Source organism: Pimephales promelas, chromosome 15, assembly GCF_988280905.1.
Source record: "Pimephales promelas chromosome 15, fPimPro1.hap1.1, whole genome shotgun sequence".
Taxonomy (NCBI): Eukaryota; Metazoa; Chordata; class Actinopteri; order Cypriniformes; family Leuciscidae; genus Pimephales; species Pimephales promelas.
This window is the reverse complement of record NC_142783.1, coordinates 27541310-27568622: the sequence shown is the minus strand read 5'-3', so window position 1 is coordinate 27568622 and position 27313 is coordinate 27541310. Positions and strand designations below refer to the sequence as shown.

At 39.1% G+C, this 27313-nt stretch overlaps 1 protein-coding gene across 2 annotated transcripts; it reads right to left on the bottom strand.

The window, feature by feature from the left end:
• Nucleotides 1–1017: 1017 nt before the first annotated feature.
• On the bottom strand, nucleotides 1018–26836 carry pals1a (protein associated with LIN7 1, MAGUK p55 family member a). 2 transcript variants are annotated; one of them, XM_039691726.2, is made up of 15 exons: nucleotides 26674–26833; nucleotides 14581–14706; nucleotides 11601–12108; nucleotides 9009–9217; nucleotides 7068–7145; nucleotides 6526–6675; nucleotides 6269–6430; nucleotides 6016–6093; nucleotides 5737–5920; nucleotides 5239–5310; nucleotides 5092–5163; nucleotides 4605–4772; nucleotides 4306–4508; nucleotides 3903–4013; nucleotides 1018–3302 (listed from the first exon to the last, which is right to left on the bottom strand). In XM_039691726.2, the coding sequence occupies exons 3-15, from the start codon at nucleotides 12043–12045 to the stop codon at nucleotides 3126–3128; spliced, it is 2109 nt and encodes a 702-aa protein (XP_039547660.2). In that variant the 5' UTR covers nucleotides 12046–12108; nucleotides 14581–14706; nucleotides 26674–26833; the 3' UTR covers nucleotides 1018–3125. The 2 variants fall into 2 exon arrangements, with proteins under 2 accessions (XP_039547660.2, XP_039547661.2); XM_039691727.2 differs by lacking the exon at nucleotides 14581–14706 and having other exon boundaries at nucleotides 26674–26836.
• Nucleotides 26837–27313: the final 477 nt, after the last annotated feature.

Here is a 27313-nt window from a genome sequence, read left to right as displayed (position 1 = left end):
TATTCATAACGAAACTATTCATGACATCCCACAATCGTACTTGCACTTAATATTAATGTCTTGGTACTTATTGATAGTGGTTTATAGCTGATATAATCCAGGTCACATTGTTTGAATTTGGAATTTTCTTATAGGTTACTTATCAAAGCCAGATTAAAAAAAATAAATAAATAAATAGCAAAACAGTTTCGAAATATTATTACACAATTTATAATATCAGTAATATAGAGGCTACTTTATTTTATGACAAAGCTGCATTTTCAGCATGTCTTTAGTGTCACATGATCATTCATAAATTATTCTAATATGCTGATTTGGTGCTCAAGAAACATTCCTGATTATCAATGTCGAAAACAGTTTTTGTGGAAACTGTGACAGCCTATTCAGGATTCTTTGGTGCATAGACATTTCAAAAGAACAGCATTGGTCTAATATATATATATATATATATATATATATATATATATGTAAATATTTAGAAATCTTTTTGTGACTTTTGATTCATTTAATGTAGAATTTCTGAACAAATTTATTCATTTCTATTAAAAACACTTTATTTTAAGATGTCCTTTTTACAGTGTAAGTGTACACCTGCTGTGTAATATTTATTAATAACTCAGACTTACTAAATTCTGTCTTTTATTTTCATGACAATTAAGACGGTTAATTTCCTCACCAGTCTCATTACCTATAATGCATGTGGATATTTTTGAGTTTGTAATTCTCATTCCTATAGCCTCATAAGCATAGCCCAATGAAAATAACCTTGGCAGAAAAGTACGTCAAATACAGTATAGAACTGTGAAAAACTACTTCACAATTTTACATGGTATTTTAATTCAGTTTGTTTTGCGAAACTGTTCTACTCTAGGAATGAACAGTTGAGGCATAACACTTTCGAGTTTTTATTATTTTATTACTGGAAAGCTGATGTTCTGAATTTAAATAAAATGTTTGCACTGAATCTTCATGCACTAATACAGCTACCATCACACATCCATAAACAACAAAGACAAACACTATTAATCTGGGCTTTAATTCACTTGTATAATTCATACAAAAACAGTTGAGAAGGAAAGGTGATTCTTCTTTTACATTCATTAATTCTACTTCCAGTTGACTGGCATGTAACTAGATCACATGAGACACAGCGGGTTACCGGCTTCGTCCACACTCAGAACACAAACCAAACTGTAGTGCACAAGAGTAAAAACCTCAACGGTGTGTTTTCCTAGTGTCTGAGCTATTCTGTACATTAAAAAAATATTTAGGTTGTTTTCTAAATACACACTGATTATCTCAAGAAAAGAAAAAAAAAAACAACAACAGTAAAAACAGTTCTGCAGAACAAATCTCATTAAAGCTGGTTGCAGTGTGTGCTTGAATCAGCTATGGAGATAATACTTGCCTGCAATAACTGACAGTCCTTCCTTTAAAAGTGTTGTTATCAATCATACACACACACACACACACCTTTCTGTGCATCAAGATCAAGAGTTCTCTACTTCCATTTGCACTCACACACCCCAAAATCCTGCATTCACAAGCATACCATCCACACACACACACACACCCCTCACCTCAACACAGAGCTGATGTTTCATTCATACTTTTGATAATCCAAAGTCTAATGGAAGAATCTCATGAAACTCGTCCAGGTGAGATTACACCCCCCCCCCCCCCCCCAAAAAAAAAAAACAAAAAAAAAACATATTGTATAAAGTAAATGGAGCCTGTTTTTAACCATATTATTGTCACACAATTAAGCTGTTTTATTTTACCGTAAAAAAGTCGAATTATTTTATTAATAATTTTCAAAAGCAATTCAGAGATTGAACAGTATTTTGACAATAACAATACACACCATATGATTTTATGAGCGCAAATTAAGGGTACAAGAAATATCTCATGAGAATTTGGAGGAAAATGCTCAATTGATAATATCAGAACCTAAAAAGATTATAATGCTTAATGCTTTTCTTAAAGGTAATGAAGCCTGTTTTTCTTTCTGATTTAGGGTGAAATATAACCAGGACATGTTCTTCACAAGTTTCATGAGACCCTAATAATGTAGAGCATCACCACAAGCCCTTTGCTCATGTTGAAATGGGTAAAACACAACACAGAACCTTCGAATCCAATCAAAAACAAATCACAAAGGAAACAAATTTAAATTGTGCAGAAGCATTGACTAAGACTAAGCCGTGCTGACGCTCAGATGGTGAACCTCATTGTATTGCTGTCAAATACTGTTTACAATACTGGTTACACTTCTGAGTGCTGGAAGTGCGTGTGAATACTGAGACAGAGAGCATAGACTTAAATTTAGCCGCTTACATATTGCAGCTATGTTCAGATGTGGCCAGACAAACTCTCAAAAAACATCAAGTTTACTATTAAACTCTGTCCTAATCACAGTGTTGCTTGCCATAGGAACATTCAGGCAGCGCCACAGGGATAGAAGGCATCAGTCGCTTCAAGAGTTATCCCTTTTAGTGTCTTGTAAGGTTAAAAGAGTTGTTCAGACACAATGGGCACTGAACTCACTGCTGGAAGTTCTGGTCACATCGAACATCAAAGGTTAAGGGTGAAAAGAGGAGGAAACAGAGTGCACAAATGTCATTGTCCACTAATAATGTCAGGGAGCCAAACGTGTTCTGGAGTCTGAATATCTCACCGGACTTTTTAAAACGGTGACTTTTAGTACAGTTGCTTTTCCGCAATGCAAACCCATCTCCACATTTGTCCAAAAACTTCTTTAAAAATACATATAGAATATTTACAATCATAAATAGTTATCAAAAGCAGTATAGAAGCCCTAATTCTACTGCTGCACCAAGTGCTGGTCACTCTCTCTCACTGGAATGTGGCTAAACGGACTCAAAAACACACCATGATCAAACAAATTATGACATAAAAACTCCTTCCCTAAGCCTGCCGACAGTGCAGTGCAGACAGACACTTCTGTCCAGGTATGAGGGGGCGTGGTGTCCTTATCTAGTGTCCAATGCTGGGGTATAAAAACAGCGGTATTCATTCAACTCTATGACACCCGAGAGTGTGTGATTCTATCTGCTCTTCATTTACATCTGTCTGTGGAGGGGTCGCTGTGAGTGGGGGTCACCTCAGCGCAGCCAGGATGAGGGGACCCACTGAGGTTCAGTGTCTAGTTTATTGATGAGACGCAGCAGCTCCTGGTAGGCCTTGTCCAGGTCAGTGTTAACAATGGCGGCGTCAAACAGGTGGCCGTAGTTCTGCTCCATCTCCCGGGCCTTCTCGATAATGTCTCTCAGCTCCTCAGGCTAAAACAAGAGAGAACAACAACAACAAAAGTGTGAAACCAAGAGTATGGGAGTGGATTTGTAGTCTAAAGCTGGGTTCACATAGAACATGTTTCTGTGTTTAAAAACGTGAGACAACGGGCAGGAGAATGGAAAAAAAGCACAAGGGCCGCATCCGAAAGCTTAGGCAGCTGACTTATTCCCTCGATGCCGTATCAGGCAATGACTTTGAAGGTTGTGTTTGCACACAAAGGTACCACACAAGCATGACAGTTTAATTATGTACAACTAAATAGAGGGAGCTTTGGAGCAAATATTTAATCACTACATTACTAATTTCTTTATTTTTCAAGCTCAACTGTCATCAAATGGACGAATTGATCAGATGAAGGCATCTCAGTTGACACAATGTGACGTGATCATTGGATTCAGACATGCCTTGTTGCCCCTCTACCTTTGTATGCAGCATTTTTGAGCTTTAAATGCAGCCAAGGTCTCAAGATGATGCAAGCACAATGGTCAAAAGCATCTGACTAGCACTTGTTTACATAGAACAACCACGGTGGAATGCTATAACACATACTGTGTGAATGGAGTTGATCCTTCAGGCTCGATGTTTACCTTTGGGTTTTTGTTGTCTTTAGCTAAGAGGGCTCTCAATCGCTCCTGGGATGGAGGAGCAATGAAGATGATGTAGGGCTTGAGGTCCGAGCTGCGCAACACTTTTAAAGACTAAAAAGAGAGAAGAAAATAGTGAGTGACAAGATTTCTAAAGGAAATGAATGTGGCACTTGCTTTGCAATGGCAAAATGTTTGGAAAGGATGCTTCTGGAGGACCATCTCCCAGCAGAGTTTAGCTTCAATCTTAATTAAACACAACCTAAGCCAGCTAATCAAGGTCTTCAAGATCACTAGAAACATCCAGGCAGTTGGGTTGTAGCTAAACTCTGCAGGATTGGATGTTTTAGGAGATCCCCAGGCATTGTTGCACTGTTTCGAAAGTGTTCTGAGTGGTCCATCTCACCTGAGTGTGTACACACAGTAGGCAGATTTTGCCCGTGTTGATGACTTGTCGGACCGAGTCTGTGCTGGTACCGTAGAGGTTCTTTTCAAACTCTCCAGACTCTATAAACTTCCCTGCTGCAGAGTCCATCTCAAAAACCTGACGGGACACAAAGTGGTAGTCGCGGCCATTCACCTCAACATCACGACGGCTTCGTGTAGTGTCTGTGGCAAAGAGAGTTTCATGTTCAGGACTTAACCATAAAATAGACTGATAAACAATAATAACAAAAACAACATTAAATGTTTTCAGACACTTACGAGGAACAGCGCCAGCAAACCTGTCCGGCTCACTGGAGAGGAGTCTTTGTCTGAGCTCATTTTGCCCACAGTTTGGTGGGCCGATTAGAGCAATGGGCCGTTTGCGATTGGCTGGCTGGTGGTATAGTGCCATCTCTTCATATGTGAGAATCTCCTCATTATCAAAATCTGCAAAGCATGAGGAAACACATTAAGCCCAAAGTATACTTTGGTTTTGCATGTAGTGTGCAACATAAATTTCATAATCAGCACAATAGACACATACTGCACATGCACATTGCGTTTTTGCTAACATGGATAGTTGTTACACAGTTGAAAAAGAAAAGGATGCGACAGAACAGCAACAACAAACTACTGGAGAGGGTACCAACAACATACTGAATTATGTAGGAGCACCTAATAAAAAAAACCTTTTCATGCTTTATAGGGGTCTAGATACCCCTCAGTACGTACACTTTCATTCCAATATTTTTCTGAAAAGACTCACCATCATTTTTGTTAGCATTGTATTGCATCTTCTTTCGCTTCTTCTTGTTCTTTTTAGCACACCAAAGTTTTCCTGAAACCAGAAGATGAGCGTTAATGAGAATCAAGAGCTGTGCACGTATGAGTTTAGGAGTGTTACAACCCTAACCTGATTTCTCAGGCTCTTTATCCTCCTCTATGGTTTGCTTCATTGCCTCTCTCTGCTGCTGGAAACTTTTGCCTGGACGATCAAATGAGAAGACAAGTCAAGTCAAGTCAAATATATTTATATAGCGCTTTTCACAATACAGAATGTATCAAAGCTGCTTCACAGTATCAATCAAAACAACTTAACAGTGTTTGTTTATTACTGAAAAAAAGACATCCAAGTTTGGTAGAGCAGATCAATTGTATGATGGGTCATTTAATTTGAATGTCCCCAACTGAGCAAGCCAAAGGCAACAGTGGGAAGGAACCGAGAAACTCCATCAAGTGACCTAATGGTGTCCTAAAACTCCATCAGATGACCCAATGGAGAAAAAAAAACCTTGGGAGAACCCAAGACATGCAAGGATTAAAGTTAATGTAAAAAAACAAACAAAAAAACCTAGATCGAATTATTTAAACACAGATCTGGATCCACAGAATAACATGTGATATAGGTTACCAGGGACCAGGCCAGCAAGAGGCTGGTTGTCTTCGTCCCCATCTCTGTAGGCCTGCCACCAGTTGGGGTCGTCTTGGCTGATTATGTGGAGGATGTCTCCCTTCTGAAAGCACAGGCCGAGCTCTCGGCACGGCACGTAGGGGTCATCTGAGGGGTCGTAGTCAAAATGCGCCTTCACATGCGTCTGGGTGAATATGGAGATGTGGGTTTAATCATTAATTAGTTTGTGCACTGCTTCATTTAAACAGCAATTTATTTAGTTCTGACTGAAGGCCTCACCACAGTCTCTTTAATAGGAGGTGGTTTGATCTGCGCGCTGGGGATGAGAACGAAACTGAGTACGCCATGCATGTCCGCCTGTGAACACAGCAAACCTTTATTTTGTAAGCAAGGGTATAACAAAAATGTTCCGTGGCCAAAAAAAAAGGTATTTGGATGCATAAGTAATATTAAAAAAATATTTTAGAACTGTTTTAGAACAGACTTTTATGTATCTTTGTTCTTCCTGCCATCTTTCTTTAAGATGAATTACCAGGATATCGAAGACCTCGTTGACATCTTTGCCACGGATTTCCACACCGTTGATCTCCAGGACCTCGTCTCCTTCGTGCAGGAGGCCGCTGCGTTCTGCCGCCCCTCCTTTCACAATGCGGCTGATGACCACGCTGTCCATATCGTTTCTAACAGTTGCCCCCTGCATAAATACACACGTGCACATTAAGTCAAAATGTGTCAAAAGTCAAGAAATGCATAATATGGTCAGAAGATGCAGTGAAAGAACGTCCTCACCAATGGGACGTCCTTGGCTTTCTCAATCCGCACGATTTTGACAGTCTCCCCGCCCCACTGGGTGAGAGTCTCACTTGCATTGACAGAAGGAACAAGAGGCTCCAGCTGCATCTCTTGTTCAGCCACACTGTCATGGGCCATCATAAGTGCCTGGAGGATATAGAGAGCCAGAGATGATGGGTTATATTCAGGATGAAAGCCACTGAGTTCTGCAGAGTAGACATGAGCCTGACCTTAATGTCATGCTATAGAGTTCAAAGAGCCCAGGCTCTCGGACAGGGATTGTGATTGCAGCTGTAAGCATCTGCAAAGCAGCATAGAGCAGTGGTTCTCAAACCTGTCCTGGAGTACCACCATCACACCCGATTCAACTCATGAGCACATTAGTAGAGACTGCACGACCTGAAATGTGTGTTAGATATAGGAAGACATACAAAATGTGCAGGGCTGGTGGTACTCCAGGACAGGTTTGAGAACCATTGGCATAGAGGACACATGGGGGAATGTGAGGGATGTGTTTAGTACATGTGATGGAGACAGACCTGCATGTGAGATGTCCTGAGCAGGCTGCTTAACTCAAGTCCATCCTTCTGTGAGCTGTTGTGCATCATGACCTCGACCTGTGAGGACCGATTTATAAAAAAAAAAAAATCAGATCATCAAATAAATACAACTTCTACATTAATCATGCTTTAAAGTACTTTTTACAGTGATGTTGTTACCAAAGTACCAGTAATTAGGGCTCCTGATTTCAGCAGGTTTTCTTTAGGTTTTTGTAAACACAGTACAGCTTTGTATCATGGGTTCAGAGAAACTGGGACCTCTAAGAGGTTTTTGAAATGAGTCATTGTAGTCTACCATGTTTAAATTATTGGATGTAGAACATATAAGTATAAAGGGACATTTTTGGAAAACTTTGAGAAATACAGTATTTATGAGATTATATTTAAGATCTTGATAAGCTCAGGATTAGATGTGCCCACATTTGAATAGACAGTCCACACTGCCTCTGTCCCATGGAAGCATTACTGTGAGAGAAGAGCATAGGTCAGTGGATCAGGGTCTTAATGACTGTGAAGGACAGAGCAGCTCTCTGTCTGTTATTGTCCTGAGAGAACCAAAAACAACAACAATGAGTTTATCAGGCTCTCATTAGCACTTTCCACAACAGTGATTCCAACTAAAGAGCCTTTTTACCAAACATCAGCTTCATTTGTGCACATACTCAATCATTTGGGTAACTATTAATGTCAGATCGACTGAACAGTCCTTTAATCAGGGTTATGAATTATGCGTGGTGCCATCAGGCAATCACATTTTCATTACGTAATTTTCTTATGATTAATCAAATGCCATTGACACAACTTGATTATACCTTTATTATACCATTGAACTGAAAAAACAAAAGTAGCCAATGTGCAGGTTTTATTTTTGTACACTGGCAACAGGTTTTTTGGTTAACCAGGAGCCTGAGAATGGTGTAATCACTTTTTAGGGAAAAGAGTTGGGTGAGGTGTGTTAAGTAATCATTTTAGTAATGTTCCATCTGCTTTACTAACCATTTGTTGATACCAACAACATACACACATACAGAAATGCACTGACAGCTTGTGACTATGATTATAATACTTAACTGAATCTGACCGTGTTGATGACTGTGATGATCATTCAATACAACAGGAAACAAATAGTCCGAAATTGTTCTTTGATGCAAATTGATTTCGAGGCTGTGTTCAATCAATGTAATGGAAGCATAAACAAATGAATAAAGGTTTTGTGCAGAGTGGAATTATTAATTTAATGCATCTTTGCTGAATAAAATTATTACTTTCTGTATGTGAAATATTTGTCCATTGAAAATGTTCTGGATTTGTATGTTTTATGATGGAACCTTGAACCTTTTACGGACTTAAAAAGGACCATTACAAATATTCTTCTGATCATTTTGTCCCCCTCTCTTCTCCTCTCTGTAACCCCTGATATGGCGTTAACAGTTTATGAAAAAAAAATTGTATGTGATACCCCTAGTTTGTTCTGTTCTGTTGAATGTGTTCTACTAAAAGCATATATATAAAAAGTATTACTTTCTTTATTTTTAAAAAATAAAATCTTGCTGACCCCAGTTATGAATGGTAACGTAATTTTCCATCTACATATTGTTAATCTCAGTCAAAACACAAGACCTACATTAGACATGGAGTTATAGGTTTGGTTATAGGTTTGGAGGGTGGTCACAATCATGTGGCTCTATCCTTTTTGGCCGTCAGAGAGGAAAAACCCTCAAATTTTTTGTTTGTCTGGCTGTTTTTTATTAGTAGCAGACGTATTCTAAAGCCATAAGTGTCAGAGCACTTCTTATGATTGCAGCATCCACATTTACAATTCATGAATGTTTCCTGCTCATCTTTCCATGTATGCAACACTCCTACATGGAAAGGGGCACTCCTCTTTCCATGTACAGTATGTAACAAAGTGGCGCTCACCTCTTGTGCGAGGCTTAGTGCGTGATCCGTCAGGGGGTAGGGAGGGCTGGGCCGGTTCATATTGTAGGCCACGGCGTTGTGAATGTTGAAGGCTTTCTGGAAGTCAGGCTTCTGGACCAGCTGTAGAACCAGCTCCACGTCCTCTTGACTCTGAGAGTCATTTAAACTATGCTGCACCTGCTTGAGGGACATCAACAGGTCCTCCAGCTCTGAAAGTAACACACCAACCATACATTCAGTCTCAGTTATGCTTACAGATCACTCATGTACTTGAAAACAGTAAACACCCTGCCATTAAAAAACAGAAGAAACAGTGACTTGACCCAGGGACAACAGTACATACCTCTGAATCATTCACCCGGAAAACTGGTGACATGGCCTCTCACAAAGACTCCCCCATTGAGCATTTTTACTGTTCCTGTTTTACATCCACACTGAACTGCGTTTGAGTAAATCACAGATGTAATTCAGCTATTCTAGTGTTGTCCTTGACGAACCAAGTTTTAGCTATGCTGTAATTCTCCTTTATAGCGTCAAATGCCATAATGAGAGAATGGCAAGACACAATAGGAGTGAGAAGTGGGTGTGTTTTCTTTGTGTGGTGTGTAATGTCTAAGTGGGTGGCTAATAGAGGTATTAGTGTGGACAAATCAAATATTTTAAGTGTTGCCTTTGCTTTGTCCTTGACGGGATGTATTTTACAGACAATTTCGTGCCACAAAGAGTTTTGTATAGTCCAAAAAATGCATGGAGAGAGCGTGACAAACAATGCAGAGATGAACTGGAATACAAACAAAAAGGAAAACCGAAGAAAAACAGTACAGCAGGAGCGGTCTGGGTCAGAATGTTTCATAAAAGGCTTTTTAATTAACCTCCCCCTCTGAGGGTCCTCTTCTCCCACCCTGAGGAATTTCACTCACACATCCCTCGGCCATGACTTTCAGCAGCAATTCCAAGTGCCCCTCTCATTTGCACACTAACTCATTTCGTTCTTCCTTTGCCATGCATGCTGGACTTCCCCTAATGGAGATCTATTCAAAACCAAGCATTCACTAGAGGAGCTGAACATGTGTGTCTATCCAATTTAAAGAATTAAACTCCAGTGAGAGGCTTCATGCAGAGAGAAGCTAAAGAAAAGGAATATGAGCTTGTCTTGTGAGGAAAGCAAAGTGAAAAACAAATGTAGAAAAATCAGCTAAAAAGGATATTAAAATAGTGAGGCATATAAATGGACTTTTGTCTTCATTTAGTTTCAAGTCCAGTGGCTCTTTGCCTCTTGAACACTCTTAGTCATCAGAAACACGGCGCTTTGCCTCCTCTGAGAATGACTTCACTCATGCATGCTGATTTTAGCAGTCAACAGCCCTTCAGTAACTCAGATTCAGATTCAACCTCTCATTACCATAAATGCTACTTGCTTTTTTTTTCACTATTTTTGATGACATTGTGGAGGGCAACGGATGACTTATCTTTCCTGGGTTTTATAAAAAGTCTGAATGTCATTGCATTTCATGCTGGGTTTTTTTATTTATTTATTTTATTTACAGACTATTATAGTATTTAATATTATTTTGGATGAACTTTTATTATTACACCTTGAATTTTGATTTTAGTTGAAATTTTAGCAGGGTTGTTTTTGCAATTAATTTTATTTTTTTCATTTCTATTTAGCTTTTTTTTTGTTTTAGCATTTCTAATTTTCAATAAAGTTGTATCTAATATTGATGTTTTATTTCATTTAATGAAAATGACTGATGATTTTTAATAGGTTTAGTTAACATTAACAACAATGATATTGTCTTATCACTAATGGACAGTAGGGATGTGATGGTGAGGAAATTTTCCCACTGGTTAATTGACCAGTGACAACACTGGCAATTGCTTCAAAACGCTTATGGTGCATTTCCACGTGCGCGGAGCAGAGCGAGTGTTTCAGTTAATTTCTACAGAAGTTGAGCCTCACACTCAGTGTGAAGCTCAACTTCCATATGAACGAACTGAAAATCCTCGCTCTGCGCCAGTGGACATGCACCATTATGAATGGCTGTGTGCGTTTTACTTTTCACTTTCGAATTAGCGGCAATTCGGGGGCGGCAATTACTTGAATGGTGGGTTCTTTATTATTCATCATAATAAAAAACACAACAACAAAAAAGTACAATGAAAACTCACTGCTGCTGCGACTCTTGGTCGGGTCACGCTGCTTTGAGCAGTCGCGTTCAGTTTTTAATTGTAGTGTCTGTTCTCTATCTGAACAAATTGATTTTTATTACAATAAAAAAAATCTAAGCGATGGTAGGGGTGGTGCTGTGGTGGGCAAGTTGCAGCTGAAAACTGGTAACACCAACTATCGCAGCAAGCCTAATGGACAAATGACAGAAACGAGGAGGAGAACAAAGGGGATTGAAAACTGGAAATGTTGCAAGCCAGATTCGAACTTGTATCACCCAGATAGACACCATAAATCAGTATGTATGCTTAGCACACTACGCTAGGCCACAAACAATACCGCTGCTTGCTCTGCATATCATGGGTGGATTTATAGTGGCAATCTTTGGAAACAAATGCTTCTTAGCAGTTTATTACACCCACCTAGTAAAGTTGGTGGTGCAGTGAGGCTCTGAAGACCACCTATGGAACCACCGGGACCTTCCATTTGCTCAAAGGTGGGGTTATCGATGCCCACCTTGGGATTTTGGGAAAGTTTCTTGAGGCGCATGGACGAGTTAAGGTCGAGTTCCTGCCGGTTGCGGCCCTCTTCCTCTCGTCTCCTGCGGTCCTCCTGTTGCTGGCGAATCCTTTCCAGCTGGGCACTGCGTCTGACAGGCAGGGTACGAGCACCCAGCTCACTGGGACAGTCCACCGCCATCTCCCTGTGCCTCTGGACCTCCTCCAGCATGTCAGTGCCTCCCCCGCCATCTGACTCAGTCACATATCCGTTCATGTGGGAGGTGGTCATCATGGCTGTGTGTGTGTGTGGTGAAGTGTGGTGTGAGTGTGTGTGAGGTATGAGGGTTAGGAGGGGTGCTTTCTGCATGGTGTGAGGGCTGATGCCATGACAGCAGGGCTGAGGTCAGTAGCTCCGGACAGAGAGCCACACCTGGAAGAAAGGGAACTGCGGTTAGAGGAGTCTTCCACAAACAAGGATATTTTATGTATATTTAAAAATATTTTTATTCACATGTATTTATATGAATTATGTATTAATTTAAAATACCACCCAACATTTTTATGGACAAACTAAGTATTAAACCTAATTCATAATTTCTTTCAGAACTGTTTGTGCTACAGATATGAATGATTCATCAAATCATGTGGCTTGAGGAGAGAGCTTCAAACAAAACAAAACAAATCCTGTACACTTGCATAGTAGGGACTGATGTGATATCTAGAGATTAGACACATGTGGCTGAATGATTAATTGAAATAAAATCAAAATGGCAATATGGATGCAATTATCAAGTGACAAATCTGTGATTTAATTAAATAAATATATGTGCAGTGCATTTTAAAGTGAAGATCTATCTAGTTGTTTTGTCATTTAATAGCCTGGTTGACACCCAGACCCTTCTCAGTTGCAACAGAGTGGGTCTGGGGAAGGTTCAATCACAGCCCATTTCCAAAGGGGCGTCCCCAACGGTTGGTCAAATGCCTCGGGGTGCAATTGGATAGACCTAAAACCAATCAGAGCAATCGTCATCGTGTAAGGCCCGCCTCAATGTTTGTGAATGGTACCTCGATTTGGAAAAATTGGAAACGGACTTGAATGGGCTCTTGGCCAGAAAGGACTTGCAAAGCAAATCTCAAATTTGCCAGAAGTTTGTCAGGGTTTTCCCAGGCTAGTCATTTAATTATAATTTTTTTTAGGAAGAGAAAGGGGGAATGGGTTTGGGACAAGACTCAGACTGGACTCAAACACGGGTCCCATGAGCAAAACAGCCATGTTGAGCAAAGCAATGATGATTAGGAGTACTTATCCATGCAAAACACAAAAACCTCTATGCGGTCACAACAGAAAGTTATCTTTTCTTTATTAATGTACCCTCATTCAAAACAGCTGATTAATAATGCTATTTATGGCCTTCAGTCCAGTATGAGTGTACAGTTATTTAAAGAGCTGTGTCAAAAACGGCACAATACGATGACGAAACAAACAAGCTGTCCTCACGTTAAAGGCTCAGAGCGATAAACAGCCACACGGTCCTCTTCTCCACCGTAGTGGCCTTGTGGTTGTGAGTGCTGTGTCAGCTGTCTGAGACAGGCCAGATCACTGTTATCTGCCCCTTTATCATCCCCATTTCAGACAGCTGACACTTTTCAGAAAACCCCAACTCCCTTTTTCAAACCCCCAACAAGACCTTGCAGATGTGAGCGGCCCTGACCCTTGACCCCTCAAGCCTTTCCTTCCATCTTCTCAGACAGTTTTCAGTAACAAACAGCCCTGAGTCATGGCTCTGTCACTCAGTGAGTCAGGTGACGAGGTGTGCATTTGAGGGAGACACTGGAAGAAGAGGGCATTCAAGCAAGGATTTAGAACTGAAGTGTTTGCAATTGACTAGATACCAATGTTCTACCGTTGAATTATGCATGAGACAGTGATACCATGTAAAATGGGAGTCTTCTTTCAAAAAACCTATCCCATAGGATAAAGAAAGGACTGCACAGTGAGGATAATGGATAACCTTTGTCCCTTCATCTACCCCTCCTCCATTCCACTTTCCTCATTCCTCACCTCTCTATCTACTCCCATATTATGGGCACACAAAATGAGAACCAGCCCATGCTGATGAAAAATCATAAATATAATAATATGTATCTGACATCCTGACAGTTAAGTGTCTTACACGGGTAAGAAAATCTGAATACTGATGGGACCCAGATTAATATTGTATATTTTGTTAATGAATAACAGTTTTTACCAGCATTTCCATGACTTATTCTAAAATGATTATTATTATTTATTATTATTATTATTTTTTTACAATAGTGTCCTTGAAGGTTAGTTTTCAATATTCTTGAAGGCCCACGCACCTCACAGGAGCCTGAAAAGCTGCAAGCTAATTTTGGGAGTGCTAAAGGCAATTTAATAAGTTTTAAAAGTTCAGCCTGACCAAACGCATTATCTTAGCTCCCATCTTGTTGGAGTCAGTAAATAAAGTAGTGCTGATTACATAAGTTGTTACAGAATAAGTGGTGATGGCTGAGATGAAATCACTGGAGTTTCTGGGAAACTCTTGATTCACTCTGCCTCTCAGTCTGACCTCAGCGGAGCCTTCTGTCTGATACAGAACCTCTGTTATCTTTAACACTATCCCTCATTTAGTCTAGCTTCACTCCTCACTAATGGACTGCTCCCCTCACTTCTGCCATGCCCCACCTCAGTTTCCCCTCCTCCCGTTAAGACTGCTCTGAGATATCTGTGCCGCACGACTGCCTAACACATTGCCATGACAACAGCTTTGTCTGTGGGCGGGAGGTCCCAAGGCCTGAGAACCAACGGAGGAAACCACAAAGAGGACACACACACACACACACACACACACAGAGGGAGAAGCTACACGGGGGTCCTCACCCGTGTTTGCCAGTCAGCCCAGGATAAGCCCTCCAGATTGTAGCAGGGTCTCCTTTCTCGTCAGTTCTGACACGTCTGCCTCCTCTCTTGCCCTGAATGCTAAAAGTCTGTTTCAGTTGACCCCTCCTGAAATAGAGAGAAATAGTGAGTGCACTATTAATAATGGTGACAGCACAGACATCCCAAACATCCCGGAAGATCCGGGAGTCTCCCGCATATTGATATCGTCTCCCTGATGCCCGCAACGGAGTTAAAATCTCCCGGAATCTAGAGCGAGATAGAACGTACTGCACGCATAACATACATTGCTGTGTGTGCACGGCAGAGAGAGAGAGAGACCTTGCAAGTGTGCCTCACGAAAGTTAGTCAACCCCCGTGACATTGAGGCATTGAGATCCGGATCTGTGATCCGATCACAAGCTGATGACACAACTCTTAAATGCAGGTGACTACAGTGCATTTTTAGAGTAAATGCTAATCTGTCCTGATTTGCCATGGACAAGAGTAAAGGACTGCATTATCTTCAATAAATGCTAATAATAAATATAAACATATGCACACACTACCAGTCAAAGTCTCTTAAGTTCAGCAAGGCTACATTTATTTAATCAAAAATAGTAAAAAAAACAACAACAAAAGCCCAGTAGAACTGTGAAATATTACATTAACAAATTGTTAAATTAATATATTTTAAAATATAATTTGTTACCCTGATTGCAAGGCCGAATTTTCAGCATCATTACTCCAGTCTTCAGTGTCACATGGTTCTTAAGAAATCATTCTTATATGCTGATTTCAAGCTCAAGAAATATTTCTTATTTAGTTGAAAAATTTCCCCACAAAATACAGTTGATAATAAGAAATGTTTCTTGAGCACCAATCAGCATATTCAAATGATGTCTGAAGGATCGTGTGACACTAAAGACTGGAGTAATGACTGCTGAAAAAGCAAAGAAGCTTTGCCAATATAGATATTTTTGTTTATAGATCCTGCGTGCCTTCATTATAATTCACACAGCCATCTCGGATATCATCGTTGTGCAGTGATGGAGCAACAATCCCATAATGCACACGGAAGGAATGCAAAACAGCCTGGGAATGACATTCCTCCTCAGACCAGACCAATATAAGAGCTTGCAAATGTCTGCATGCAAACGCAAACTCTTTCTCATGCAACCTTATTACCAGATTACTAGCGTAAACCAAAGTAAAGGTTACATTAAGACACAAAAGAACAAGAGCTGAAAAGCAGGGCTGCTGTGAACAGTGATTTATTTCATTAAGACCTCTGAGCCACTGTTGTTTGTTTGGATGCAGTTGTGCAGATATATCGACAGGAGAAAATCCAATTAATCTTTCCTATAAAAAGATAAGAGGATTGTAGCCTTACACCTACACACAGATGTAGCTTGAAAGTAGCCAACATCCACGTGAGCGCCACACACTCCCTACATTCAGATACTCTTGCTGACGTTATTATGGTCTTTTCCACACTGCTGGCCACAGATGAGAACAATCTTAAGGCCGCCTACTACACCGCGCCAGAGACAATAAGCAATACTGAGCCATATCAAACAATCCCCCTGACAATGCCAAAAAGCCCCATACATTTACACAACAGACATCTACCTTTCATGAGAGTGGCTCAAGATGGACGACTGAGGTATAGTGCTGTACATGGTTCAAAATGAACACTCAACACCAGCCAAATGAAAGGAAAAATGTCCTTTGGCAAGGAAATTTATGGAGTAAGTTACTGAAAAGTTGGCCACAATTTGTGTTTAGGAAACGCTACAAGGTTGTAAATGACAATACAAAACCGATAGTTTGGCCTTTGCCATTGTTTTATTCTGGCATCGGTGATGTGAGCAAATCAGGTCTGGTCATATCAGAGACATTATGCACAGCTATGTTACCGTATAGGCTACACACACACAATTTCAAATACCTTGTAGGATTGAAAATAATCCAAGACATTTTAAATGAACTTTACTGTGTTACTGTCTTTCAACCACAAGGACCATTTGGAGCCCCCAAAGTACACAAATCTTGGCCTACAGGCCTTGATCACTATCAGCCCATCTCTGTCTTTGTAACACGACATATTAAAGTTCATTTCAAATGTCTTGGATTATTTTCAATCCAACAACCCTATTAGACAATTATTTTAGAATCTCTGTATTTTATTGTGGGCTGAAGGTTCAGTTTCTTTTCATCGTCTGGAATCGTTTAAAGCCCTTTGAACAGTTTGAAGTTTGCACTGAAACTGTCTTTTGGACCTTGAACTGTTTGGTGCCCAGTAAAGTGCATTATATGGAGAAAAATCCTGGAATGTTTTCATCAAAAACCTTAATTTATTTTCGACTGAAGAAAGAAAGACATGGACATCTTGGATGACATGGGGTGAGTAAATTATCAGCAAAAGTTTTTTTTTAAAGTGAACTACTAAATATATTACATATTTGAACATATTTGGCTTTTTACATTTACATATTTCACATTCAGCTGTTGCAAATTCGTTATTACCCCTTAGCAGATTTTGACTGTTTTCTCAAACACCACACAGTATCGGTTTTCCTTACAATGTCAACACACCACCCAGCCCTAACAGGTTCTTTATACTGTAAATGTGCACTGTCAGGAGAAGGGAAGCACTTATTGTCCCAGCTTTGCAGAAAACCACTATTCTTAAAAGCACATGATTATTTATTTATTTATTTTTTAAGCATTTGCAGCAACTGTCTTCTTCCACAACTAGGCACTGCACAATATTTTGTATTGCTCGGTAGCTCGATCCGGTTTGTCATCAAGAGGTAGGGATCTACGTTCTTTAGCTATGCGTGTACTGCGTGAATCGGTGGGCGGGGCTAGGCATTGATCTTCTTCTGCGGGGGTGGTGTTTTATCCTCTTTCTCGTCATAGTTCCCTACTTTGAAAAACGAGTCGTTTGCTGAGCCTGATGTCAATAAAAGCTTTTATTGGACTAACAAGGACGTTTTCAGTTCTGAAACTTACAGGATATTCTTATAATATGATGACCTCTTAGATGTCAAAAGCTCAAGGAAAATTTGATTTCTCAGTTCATCAACCCTTTAAATGTTCAGGGTTCATATAATATTTTTATTTAAAAGGGCAAAAACATTTTTTTAAACCAACAGATGGTGACGAACGACAACACGGCAACAGACACAGACGCCAGTTTTGTCAGATCTGTGGTCGGCGCTTGTTTTCGCCCACTGAACATGTTAACTCGACGACTGCTGGGTCGTGGAGTGTCTGAGAATTGACATTACTGTAATTTGGTGATTGTCCACTCTGCATTGGTCACCACCTGTGTGTGAATTGGCCTTAAAAAGTAACTTGCAGACTAATTAAACAACAATAATGTTTGTCTATCGCTAAACAGTGTTTTAATAATACCAAGATAATAGCTTTCACAATTATCAGGATATAACAATTCAATACTTGTATCAGGCATTTGCTGAGCCAATATGAGTTAATGCTGTACCCTGAGGCTGTGCAAGGCGGCTTAATGATGTTTTACAGATCGTGCACATGTATAAACACAAACATGCTAACACCAATACAGACTGTCTTGACGATGTTTCCCCTTCCCCCCTACTTGATGACACAACACGCAGTGGAGAGCATTAAGACTGAAAAACATAAATAAAGCTTCAAACCATCTGCTGTTCAAGAGCTTAAGTAGCCTACTTCAAACCCTCCTGTTCCATTCAGCCACTGGCTGGCCACGACTCAACTACAGCTCGGCCAAGCACACTAAGCCTCTGGCCTCTTACACAGGGAATAGGGACATCTGGGCTCTTACTAAGAATCTGCCCTTTACACTGATGTAGTAAACCAACCCAAATCCAAACATTAGCTTTTATCGGCTAAATAATCAGGCTGATCTCTGATAAATGCCAAAGGGAAGGCTAATATTTTCCAGTGTGGAAGACCAGGGACGAGGCGAGGTAGATTAGGAAGAGCACGTTTGTGGTGAATGCAGGTGTTTCTAGCCAGAGCAGGTGCAGCACGGCTGGCCCGAAGGCAGCCAATGAGACGTGAGCATTAGTGGGAACTGTGTCAACAACCCTGTTGTTTTTCATTCCACCTGGGAAACGTTCCTCACAGATACTGCGGCTGTGTGAACACACTACGCAATGCACATGACGGCCTCTCACCGGTCACATTCCTGGCAAGATTTTGTGATAAAGTAGTTTCGCTAATGTAAATGAAAAGAGAACGCAAACAAGTATTGTCAAAGTAAACAGATGATACTGATCAACTCTGACTATCATTACACTAGTTCTCATTCATTTGAGAAAATCAGCTACTAATAATAAAAGATTAAAATATGTGATTTAATCTATTTCTCAAAGCAAAAAACCCAGACAAAAATGACAGAATGCGGTCATAAAAATAGCTATTAAAGACAAATGACATAAGAAATATGGTAAATGGAAGCTCAAATGTGCTTGCTGCTTCCTTAACTCAAGTCGCCATTGCCTAGTAATGGAATTAATTAATGCAAATTAAAAAAATCTATATAAATCTATTAATTATCAATTTCAAACATTATTAAAGTAAACAATCTGTAATGAAATAAGTTCATTCAACAAGCAATAAAACACAAAAATTAAAGATTAGAGTGATTGGTACAGAAATTGAATAAAGTAATCAAATGTAAAACACTGTATTAATTAAATATAGATGAATCCCTAATAAAGTTACCAAAGTTGTTCTGTTGTATGTATCCCTTTGATCAAATTTCATTACAGTGTATTGTGACTATTCTATAATTTTTAAAAAATATAATATGCACATCCTGCTTGCAAAATGATGAGTGGCAATTCAACCTGTCTGTAAGAGTATGAAGGCTCACTATATAATTCATATATTATATTATGGCCTGTTAGCTTAAACAAACAGCAAAGAGTCCCACTCAATGTACAAAATAAAATGCATTATTCACATGAAGGATGTTTTATTCCTTGGCCTAGCAGAACCTGTTACTCTGATAGACATGAAACGGCTCGTCCTGAGGAGTGGCAAGTATGGAAAACAGTACCTGAATTCTGCGACAGGGAGGGACCGGAGCTCCTTTGCCTTCAATAGGTTTTATAACTATATGACAAAGCTCTGGGGTCCACCACACCTTTACACTGAAATAATAATAATAAACTAATTGACACCTCACAGATATGAATCTTTCTCATCATAGAACTGGAAAACTCAGCTGATGTCTGCAAAGACATGCAGGAGATAGGGAAGTTGGACAGGCCGACACTTCCATGGCTGTCACAGTAGAGGAGAAACAGACCAGGATCGTTATCTTCTCCAAAGCTCCAGCTCAACATTCCAACACCCAGTGTTTGCATACAAAAAAAAAAAAAAAATCCAGATTCCAGGCTCCTAAGAATCGGACACGTACGTACCACTTAGTACCAGGAGGGAGAGCAATGCTGGAGAGAAAGTGGAAAAGAGAGGGAAAGAGACACACAGAGGGAAAATATGTGGATACAGCATGGTATGTAAAGGACAACACCAGCCTGCAGGGATAAATCACTTTTGGTCTCATTGTTCAGGAACAGAAAATAAAACCTGCATGTGATCTTAATAAGTAAACCATTCTACTTGCCTTCAGTCAAAAAAATTCCATAGAAGACATTCAAAAAAGGGAATGTACATGGAAACGTTTGGAGAATAAATTACCCAATAGACAGACAGGTGGAAAACAAGACAGCAAGGCTCAACCTCTCAAATCATGAGAAAATGAACAACATACACAATTTTCAATTTTGTAAATGGGCCTCGGGGCTAAGTTATGAAAGACCAGAGTACTGATAAGCTCCGGCCTTACAGGTTCTGCTGTCGGTAGAGAAATTAAGAAAACACACATAATATTTATTATTGCTATAGATGTTATATTACATAAGATAAAATTAAACCATTTGTCTGTGATGCATTTTTACGCAATCTAAACACAATTCAAAAGTTCCTGCTTAATTAGTGACGATGGCAGAGAGAACTAAACACTAAACATCTGTTACACTTTAGGCCTGTGATATTCATTTTATTTTTAGATTTTGGCTTCCAAGAATTATAAAAAGGAGATATTTGAGGTTAATCCATTAAGAACTAGATCTGTCTAGCGCCACTTCCTTCCCTTCACAGCGGTGCGTTGTCATTTCTCCCTAAAACCTAAACTCAACATCAGAATCACCACAATCCGTGATTGGTGTAAAATGCAGTCTCTAGTGTTTGATAAAAAGAGCTATTAAATGTAGAATAATCCAAGCAAGAGAGAGGCTGTTTCCAACTTCAAGACGTATTTCTGTGTGTGCTCCGATACAGAATACAACTACACAAGCAAATTATACTTTAGGCTATGTGTGCATGTCTAAACTATTAAATACACACAAAATATGACAAAAAATAACAGCTTGGAGAGTATGTCTTAAATGGGCCATAAATAGTTGGAAGAATATATGATTAGATTCTGACAGGAGTCTATAAACATGCTGACGACTGCGACATTAATGTGAATCAAACAACTAAAGGCAAAGAGAACATTACTCACAGCTCTTGAATGAATAGCTTTAATAAGCATTAATCTATCAATTTATACAGTGAAAACTATGATACTTTACATTTTATTAGATTACTTTTGAAGGCCATATTACTTACCCGAACAGAAAGCACTGTTACATCCTGAAATGAAAGCACTGTTTATTGCTTTTTGTTTTATTGTATATTTATTGTATTTGTTTGTTTGCACTTTGTTTCTTTGTTCTTGTTCTTATTGTGTTACCTTGTGTATTTAAAACACAAAAAAATGCCTTCACACTGGTCCATTTAAAGTCTTAAGAAAGTCTTAAAGTCTTCTAGTCTCAAGACTAGATTCACGCAACATTTAACATAATTTTTGATTGTTTGTAGGGTCATGGCATTGCAACTTTAAAAGATATTAAAAAAGTCTGTTTAAGGTGGTCTTCACATAGCCAGATCTTCAGCTTACAGCAGAAGTGGACAGTCCATCGATGTGCTGATGGTGACAGAGTACCTGCCCCTAAACTACACTATGGTAATAAGTGTATTGTGGTTGGTAATGTTATTAATGTCAACACAGACTGATCTCATGAAATGGCATATGTATGACTCGCCAATTCGTATTTCCATTTTTGGCGTGCTATCAACACACATAATCGCTCTGTTGACTAAACGTTACATTACTGTATATATAAATATATGACCTACCCCAACCCTGTCCCTAAGGAATAGTAGACTATAATGCTTTCAAGTAACATCACGTCAGTTGTATTTTGACATTAATTGCTGCCCTCAAATGTTAATCTAAACTAAAATAACCCTTTGTTTATAACTACTACAATATTACATTTCATTTTGTCCAAGGAGCTGTTTTGTTTTATATGCTCCTAAGAAAAGTCAAGTATAGTTCCATCATTGCTCAAAGTTAAAAAAATATCATACTTTATGATGTTAGTTTTAATAAAAATATAATTTAAAAACTTAAATCGAGGAAATTTCTCTGCCATTTCTTTCTTTTTGCTGTATCTGAAACGTACCGAACCGAACCGTGAAACAAGTGTATCGTATCGAACCGAACCGTGAATTTTGTGAACCGTTACACCCCTAGTGAGAACATAAAATGATCACCAAAGAAGCAGACGAAAAATAATTGCATGCTTTAAAGTGTGCTGATGTGTTGCAATTTATAGCATTGAAAGCCTATTAGGCACAGTACTGGTGATCTGTGGCTCATCCACTTTTGACTGGTTGCTGCACCTGGACCAGCCTGCACTGACAGAGATCTAACAGACCCCAAACGGAATCAAGAGATTAATAAAGATTCCTCACAGCTAGCATTAGTCAGGTGACAAAGAGTCCAAACAAACATCTCACACAACTGACGAGTTTTCAAGTCGATTATTTGAGAGCCATGTGCTTTCTTTTCAGGGGTCATTCGTTAAAACACTCAGGGACCAACGTGTTGTTATTGTTCTTCACAGGCCCCCTGTAAAGTAGTGGGAAAATCCAGGTCTAGACAGAACAGTAGCCCTGAGGCATTTTGTGTGGGCTCTCTAGGAGAGTCTGTGGCTTGTTTATTTTTAACCGTAGAAGTCCATCAGGACAGCAGAGAATTTTGAATTTAAAAAGTCCTGTCTAAAGCGATCCAAACTCACAGTGATTTCAGATGCAGCATTTACTACTGATCCCAGAGACGCTGTTCAATAAAACACTGTGTATAATAGATATCGTTGAGATTTCATAATCGCACTAAACCAAATCGTGATCTCGGTTTCATTTTGATTAATCGCGCAGCCCTACTGTCTACAGCTTCATAGCTCTCTTCCCACATCAATGCATCCCACATATCTGAGGCCCTGTTAAACTTTACACCTGGTATTAAGATGCGTTTTGATCAATCGGATCACAAGTAGGCGAGGGAGACAAGTACCTGTTTACAACTGGTGTTTTAATCCGTCTCTTTTGTCCACTTTCAACCACTTCTGTCCTGATTTCTTTGACAGGAGAGTCTATGTGCAGTTAAATGTATGGGCTTTTTCAGATCTTTTGATCTTGGTTAATGGATGAAATAAGCTCATGCAATCTACATACGGAGAGCGGCAGCTTTCGTTTCTGCTCTGATATCCATTAGGGATAAACGATACTGCTGCTAGTCGACTTTTTTTCCCTTTGCACAATTAATGTTTTGCTTTATATTTTTTTTACAAAGGCTACGTTTAAATTACCATCATGTTAATGTTACATTTTAAAGTTAAAATATTATCTTGAAAAGTTTACTATCTGAAGTGGAAAATTAAATCATTTAATTTAACCTCAGATTTTGAATGTGTTAATTTTCTCTGTGGCACTCGCGGCGGCGGGTTCAGAGAAATGTCCACTCGGAAAATAAGCAAGGTCCGGCAGTATTTTGAAAGCTTACACAAAACCTTTCCGTTTTCTTCTATGTCATTAGAGGCTATACTGCCAGTTATGAGGGGCAATACGGTATGATATTTTATATCAGATTAACGGAGAAGCATTATGACTAGGTTTGGTCTATTTGATTAGTCGGTTGCAAAATTTTTGTTTAAACGTTAATGAAATTATTCATTGCAAATATCCCTATACTCGCGAGACCAGTGAGTAGAAATCAGGAATGGTGAGAGAACATTGTGCTTGCTGCTTGGTTTTTCTTTCTTTTTTCTTTAAACCAAACTTAGGTCTTCAGCTGACAAAGTTTAGCTAAATTCCGTCTGGCTAGCACACTTCCCATATTTACACAGATCAGAAGGTCTTTTGCGGTCATTTGTTTGCAGTCAGAAGGTCTTTTTCGGTCTTTTGTTTACATTATGAAAGCAATCCGGTCAAATGTGTTTTCGACTACCTCTGGAACTGGTTGAAAGTGGACAAGCTCAAAATGTTTTAGACCCCGTTTACACCTGTATTTAGCATTGTCCACTTAATTCTTAATTCCAGGGGCCAGACCAGTTGCATAAAATTGGTCACTATGTTAAGACTGTATCTTAAGAACAAATAGTTAAATAAGAGTTAATCAGTCTTACTTTTCCAGTTCAAATTAAACTGATCTACTTTTTATGCAAGTTAAACCAGTCTTGACTAACTTTTAAGACTAGTCTAAGCAGTTTAAGTAACCAGGCCACAGATGTAGCCTAAACAGAACCTGAGAATGAGGCTGAAACACTTGAGACTATCAGCCTACTTGCTAGTAAGTTCCACACAGAACTGTAAAACATTTGCTGATAACATTTGATGCGGGTGTTTGTCACTAGCATGGATATTAACTTATTGCATGACCAACACAGGTATTAAAAAATACCTGGTAAAAAAAACAAAACAATACAGGTAAAAAAAAAAATCCTAGGAAAAAAAGATTGATAATTATAAATGTTTTTTTAAGCACCAAATCAGTATATTATATTAGATCTTGTGACACTGAAGAGTGGAGTTGGCTGCTGAAAGTTTGTTGTATTGCCATTACAGGAATTAATTATATAAGAATAATTAATTTTTTTTATTGTAAAACAAATGCAACAACAACAAATTAAATAGCTATTTTACACTATAATAATAAGAATAGAATAATTTGGATATAAATTGAATTATTCTGGATATAAATATTTAAATCCATTGATAATCCTCAAACCGTCTCTGAAGAGTCGCACTGTTCTGTTCTCTATATTCTATATATCCAACAGGCCATCAGATTTCATCAGTCTGACAGGCCAGACTCACTGAAGGAACGTGGCAGTGAGGTAATATGATTCTAGAGCGTGCTGGCATTAACACCTCTCGCTCTACTCTGAAAACAGATACTGTCTCCTTGAAAGAAAGCCCATCTGACCCAAAGCCAAAATCCTCCATCATCCGTTATAACATCATTTATTTGTGTAGTAACTCCACACCTGTACCAAGACCTATTATTTATTGTCATCAACAGCACTGAATAATTTTATGGAACAATTGATCTTCAACTTAAGAACGCGCATCAAGAGCAGTGAAGGTTATCTCTGTGACTGTGCTGCTGATACAGGTTACATACGGCCACCTCTGAGCTGAATTATATCACAGCATGCAGTGAACACTTATCTTTAAACAACACAGAGCAGCCAGCTGACTCGCAGCTTGTGATCGGAGGAAATGATAAGATTGTCAATTGTGCTCCTAATAATGGAATGAAGACATGGATCACACATCCAGCCCTGGCTGGGATTGTCCTATAGGTGACTTGGCAACATAAAAAGGTAGGCTACATCTACAACAAACAAAGCCAAGCCAAAAATGTGTTGACACAGTGAAGCACATACAAAGTCTATGGGTCAACTGTCACACCCCCATATTTCACATTATGTACATTAGTCAACAGACATACATATATACGTATATTTAATCCAGAACATTAATTGAAACTGACTCCATAAACAAGTAATAAAGGTGATATGATGCTCTCCAAGTGAGGTAAAATGATTTGAGTCTGTTATAAAATATAAACATCTTAAGTGTAGCCTACAAGTTACACATACTATAGTCACTTTGTGTAAACTTTTGCAGCTAGGAACACAAGAATTGATCAATAATGGAAAACTTGCTCTTTATTTCATCTCCTTTACAAGCTCATCAAACTGTCAGAGTCCATTGAATATTCAAAAAGGAGGTTGATAAAATAAACCAAAACACTTAACAGTCAGTTTTATTAGCACATAAACACTTTTAATATGCCTAGTAAACAGCCGAGTGTGTCTAGAGTCCGAGACCATTTTCATCAATGACACAGGATCTTAATAATTCTCAACATAAACTATAGATGTCTGTAATATGACTGGTAAAATACATCATTCCCATTCACTTCCCTTAGGCAATTCAGTCGTAAAATAAAACGATAACGCCCTTTCCATGTCAGCTTTGATCCATGGTATCTCAGTAATCACACCAGAGAGAGTATGACGAGTTCGCGCTATCAGATTTCTGAACCTTCCCGAAGGCAACAATGCGACATTTGTGCCCTAATGGCTGTAATGAGGGTAGATGGGCAATGGCAGTCCATGTATCGATCAAAGAAACTTCTAGACAATTTCAACAGGTGGTTTAAATCCATAGTTTTGACCATATTAAACATGCAGCTTCATAATCACTATTACTTAAACCAAAACAACAGGACATCTTTCTCAAGACCTAGCTAAGTGAACTGCCACTTTTGGGCGTAGAAAGCGCTTGATGCCTACAAATGCTGTCTAGGTAGGCAGCTCATTTGGTTTTGAGAGACAGCCGTTGTATGAGCTTTACGTGCCCTCAAAACTTATCAAACAGTGAAACACAGAACTTTTCAATCGTATAAACTGTCTATTGAATGTCTATAGAGCTTTATTTGATACAAACGAAAGTGTGTTTTAGGGCTATGCTGAATATTTGCATTGCTAACACAGCTAGCTGGCCACTTCCCGAAGTGCAGCGCTGCTTTCTTTCCCAGGCAACCTGTTGCAAACAACACTTAACTTACGCCGCGTTTTAACGGCCAAAACAACTTGAAAGTGTCGCGTAGCTTACCTCTTCAGTAAGATGTGCCGTTCTTTTAGTCCAATTGATGTAAAAATACTCCAACAAAAGCGGTTTTGTTCACAGAATATCACATTAGATTGTTGTCATGTTGTGTGACGGGTCGCTGACGCTGTGGCTAGAGACTCGAGTCTCAGTATTGTGTTAGTGTGAGACTGACGGAGAGCGGCTCAACAGCGCCTCCGGCACCTGCATGAGACGACGCTTCTGATTGGACAGATCCACCATGCTTAAACTCCACCGTCCAATCAGGTGTGGTTTTCCTTGAGAACGTAGAGTCGATACAAACCGGTCGGTTTCAATTGAACCGAGTTAAAGGATTGGAATTTTTAAGGCTTGTTCAGGTTTTAGATTGTTGTAACCACTTTCAATATTGTCGTTTTGGATCTACAATAATATTGTAGATCCAAAACGTTAAGTACAAAAAAAGCATAGATTGTCCACTGGCATTCAGGTATTCACTGAAAAAAATCATTTTTATTATTTTCATTATTTTTTTTTAACAGTCTATGGTAATCACCTAACTTGACAAACCACTTTTTGCCTACTATATTGCCTAGTATGTCGATCTTTAATAATGATAAAAGTAAATAGCTTATATGTCAAGGCAGTCTCAAAAAATATATTATTG

Bases quoted from the DNA above. Each gene is read 5' to 3' on its own strand.
- pals1a (XM_039691727.2), bottom strand. From the start codon at position 12,045: ATGCAGAAAGCACCCCTCCTAACCCTCATACCTCACACACACTCACAC. The intron at 7,146-9,008 runs GTGAGCGCCACT...CGGTCCTCACAG, and splicing joins CACTAAGCCTCGCACAAGAG to GTCGAGGTCATGATGCACAA. The intron at 4,773-5,091 runs GTGAGTCTTTTC...CATGCTTTGCAG, and splicing joins CAATGCTAACAAAAATGATG to ATTTTGATAATGAGGAGATT.